Genomic DNA, 3,471 nt, shown 5'->3' with positions numbered 1-3,471 from the left:
TTTTATAGAAATGGGTGTCTGCCTGTGTCACTCAGACTGGTCTAAAACTCCTGGCCTCAAGTAATCCTCCCACTTCAGCTTCCCAGTATTAGGATTACAGGTGTGAGCCACCGCCCCTGCCCCATACTAACTTTCTAGGTAACTAAAAGTAAAATGCAATTGTACTATAATTGTCCATTATATAAGATATTGAGAATGTGCTGTATTAAACACTGTTCTTTCTAATTCAAAAACCATAGAATTCATGGTTTACAACTCTCCATCAATTAACCCTGCTTCAAGATGTGACTGTTGTACCAAAATGCCAATTTTTATTTCAAACTGACTCAGATTCACTCAGAAAAAAACTGATTTTTCTGTGTAGAAGTTCCGTATTATGGGTTACACACTTTATGAGGGCTGTCTGGAAAGTAGCCATATGTCTCTATTTTTCATATATATATATATATATATACACACACACACATATACATATATATATTTATGTGTCTATCTCTCTCTCTATATATGTATCCCTATAGCCTCAAACTCCTGGGCTTAAGCTATCCTCTTTCTCCAGCCTCCCAGTAGCTGGGACTACTGGTGGAAACCACTGCATTTCACAAGTACATTTTATATCAAATATACTTGATTATAAGTACTCATAGAAAATTCCCCTTTGTAGTTAGCATTCATAGTTTTTTAACCTATAATGTGTATGCTATGAAATTTGAGATTTCATCTGGGTATGATTCAAAGTTACAAAATTCGGTTTTAAATGTTTTATTTCACACTTCATAAAAAATGTTTATATGTACAAGACTCAAAGTAAACAGAAAGGCAGCTTTAAATCACAAATGAGATAGCAGTCATTCAAACTCTACCGTAGAAGCATGTCTAGTGCATATTCTTCAACGCTATGCAGAAACAATTCTAACTACTCAGTCCAAGTTTGGGTTTTCTATTAGATCTGCATTTATAAGACACTTGTGGTGAAATTTTTAGATTGGTTAAAGCCAATTTCACGCTGCTTACATTCTGAGCATAGACTTCACTACTGCAAATACATGATGTTAACTAACGAAACAATAATCCTCGAAGATCTTCTCTTTGTTCTGTGTGCACACATTTGGAATCTGAGTCCGTTTACTAATCTCCCTTCTTGTAGTTCATCTTCAAATTACAGTAGTTATGCATTGAATTCTCTATGCATCTCACCCATCTCCTTTATCTGAAACAGAGGGGGAAAGTACAGGAAAAAAAAATTAAGTAATTTTCCAATCCTTTCTTCATTCTGAAAATAGTTTGAAAGAAACATTTTGAGAAGAAAGCAAGAAGATTATCTTCTACATTTATAAGACTTATTTGAATAAAAAAAGATATATCTGTATTATAAGGAAACACATACTGAGTGTGTCCAAGCTGTAAATTAGAGACAACATGGCCAAAATCATGAGGGATAGGAGCAGGTATGCTTTATCTTCAAGAATTAGATATTTTTATTAAGTGCACACTATTTTTTTTTTTTTTTCGCAGTTTTGGGCCAGGAGCCGGGCTTGAAGCCACCACCTCCAGTATATGGGGCCAGCAGCCTACTCCTTTGAGCCCCAGGCACCACCCAAGTGCACACTATCAGTTCATTTTCTATCAGTCTTCAATATCATTTTCCAATCAACCTTTAATTTAATAGGTAAAGAAATCAAAGTTCAGAAATAAGTAACCTGTCCCAGATAACACAATTAGTTATAGGCAGAAATGAGACAACAATGATAATAACTACTACTACTTTTTTTCCGAGACAGAGTCTCACTATGTTACCCCTAGTAGAGTGCTGTGGCATCACAGCTGACAGCAGCCTCAGACTCTTGGGCTTAAGTGTTTCTCTTGCCTCAGCCTCCAAGAACCTGCTAGCCCCTGCTAGTATGTGGCCGGCGCCCTAGCCACTAAGCTATAGGCGCCTCCAACTATTACTTTTGACAAACATTTTGCTGTGGCAAGCACAGGACCAACACTTTACATGGTTGATGTTAATCCTTACTTTACACAGATAGCATTTAATCTGTGCAACAGGTCTATACTATTATCCTCATGTTACAAGTGAGAAAATACAAAGGCTTAAAGAAGTTATACAACTTGCCCAGCTAATAAGTAGCCAAAATCCAGATAGGTATTGCTGTTAACCACAACACTACATTGTCATTCTGTATGTCAGTTACAATTCAGTTCTGAGATAGTCCCCTAGACCTCTGGTCACCAAACCAGGCAAGCCAGATGATCTACTATGGAATGAGAAGAAAATGGTAGAACTTCCTGGTTTTGTTCAATTTTTTTCAATATTCATTTTCATTTCTAGTTTTGTTATTTGCTAAAAAACTAGGAAGTGGCATATATATAATTACAAATAAATACTCAGAAATACAAAAATAGGTGAGTTATACAAAAAATGTTATTGGTAAGATTACAAGTGTGTTCCCATCTAATTCCAAGGAACTGAACACACTAACATCTGACACTTTTATTTCATACTAGTTCAAGGGATTTGTTAGAACGCAACAGATTATGACGAATTCAGTTCATTTTAAATTATTATTTCACTGGCATAGACACAATAAATCAGATCACTAGTAACACCAAGTGTCTGTAAAGCCAGTCCACTGGTCTATACCTGTAAAAGATTCTACTACATGTTAACATGTTGTAAAACAAAAATCACTGGCTTTCCATTCCACTCTTCCATGAAGCAAAATTCATTATTAGGTGGTCTGCCATGGAACCCACACAAGAAAACTTAGGTAAGAGTGCATTCTAAGACTCCCCCTAAGAACCTACAGTATAACAGACTCCAGGATAATTGAGATCCAACGGCCTCTAGGGAGGTATGGCAACTATTAGGAATAAGACATTCAACCAGGCCTTTTATTATTTAAGTAAACCATTTACCTCAGCCTTCTCATACTTTGCCATTCTCTTCTTTCTGGAAATAACCTAAATGAAAGAAAAATAATTACTACTAGTTTTGGACTAATACTCAAAAGTGGTCTAAATCAACATATATGCTTTCAATAGACATAATGTCTGAACAAACTTAATTTAAAAATTTGTAAACATTTAGTAATTAAATTTTAAGAAACAATAAACTGAAACTATGAATAATCTTTAATAATCTTTCTACATCTTTTCCAAACTAACAGAAACACGTATAAACACATGGATTTAAGTTTGGGGGTCTAAAAATGGGAGCATGTAATACCATTTCCAGCTTTACAGAGCTTGTATCAGTGTCATAGGAACCATTCTAAAACAAAAGATACAGACTGAACTCATTCGTATTATTCCATATCATAGATCACAATGTACTCATCATTCTGCCATGTATAAACACACAGGTTTTTTCCCAGATTCACCCTTACAAGCAAAACTCCGTAATCTTGAATGTGCTTTTTTCTGTACTTATGCTTTCATTTCTATAGATTTCTATGATTAATCTTCCAT

At 35.1% G+C, this 3,471-nt stretch overlaps 1 protein-coding gene across 1 annotated transcript in view; it reads right to left on the bottom strand.

Moving 5' to 3' along the window:
- Positions 1 to 837: 837 nt before the first annotated feature.
- Positions 838 to 3,471, bottom strand: part of EPCAM (epithelial cell adhesion molecule) — a 17,540-nt gene continuing 14,906 nt past the window's right edge. Inside the window, exons 7-8 of the mRNA XM_003787979.3 lie at positions 2,920 to 2,964; positions 838 to 1,210 (exon numbers count right to left, since the gene is read on the bottom strand). Coding sequence (XP_003788027.1) covers positions 1,169 to 1,210; positions 2,920 to 2,964 — 87 coding nt within the window. The 3' untranslated portion in view covers positions 838 to 1,168. The remainder of the gene's footprint in view (positions 1,211 to 2,919; positions 2,965 to 3,471) is intronic.

The sequence above is a fragment of the Otolemur garnettii genome, unplaced genomic scaffold, assembly GCF_000181295.1.
Source record: "Otolemur garnettii isolate 467f Iridium unplaced genomic scaffold, OtoGar3 scaffold00024, whole genome shotgun sequence".
In the NCBI taxonomy this organism is placed as follows: Eukaryota; Metazoa; Chordata; class Mammalia; order Primates; family Galagidae; genus Otolemur; species Otolemur garnettii.
Note: the sequence above shows the minus strand (reverse complement) of the source record. Positions and strands in the feature narration are given on the sequence as shown.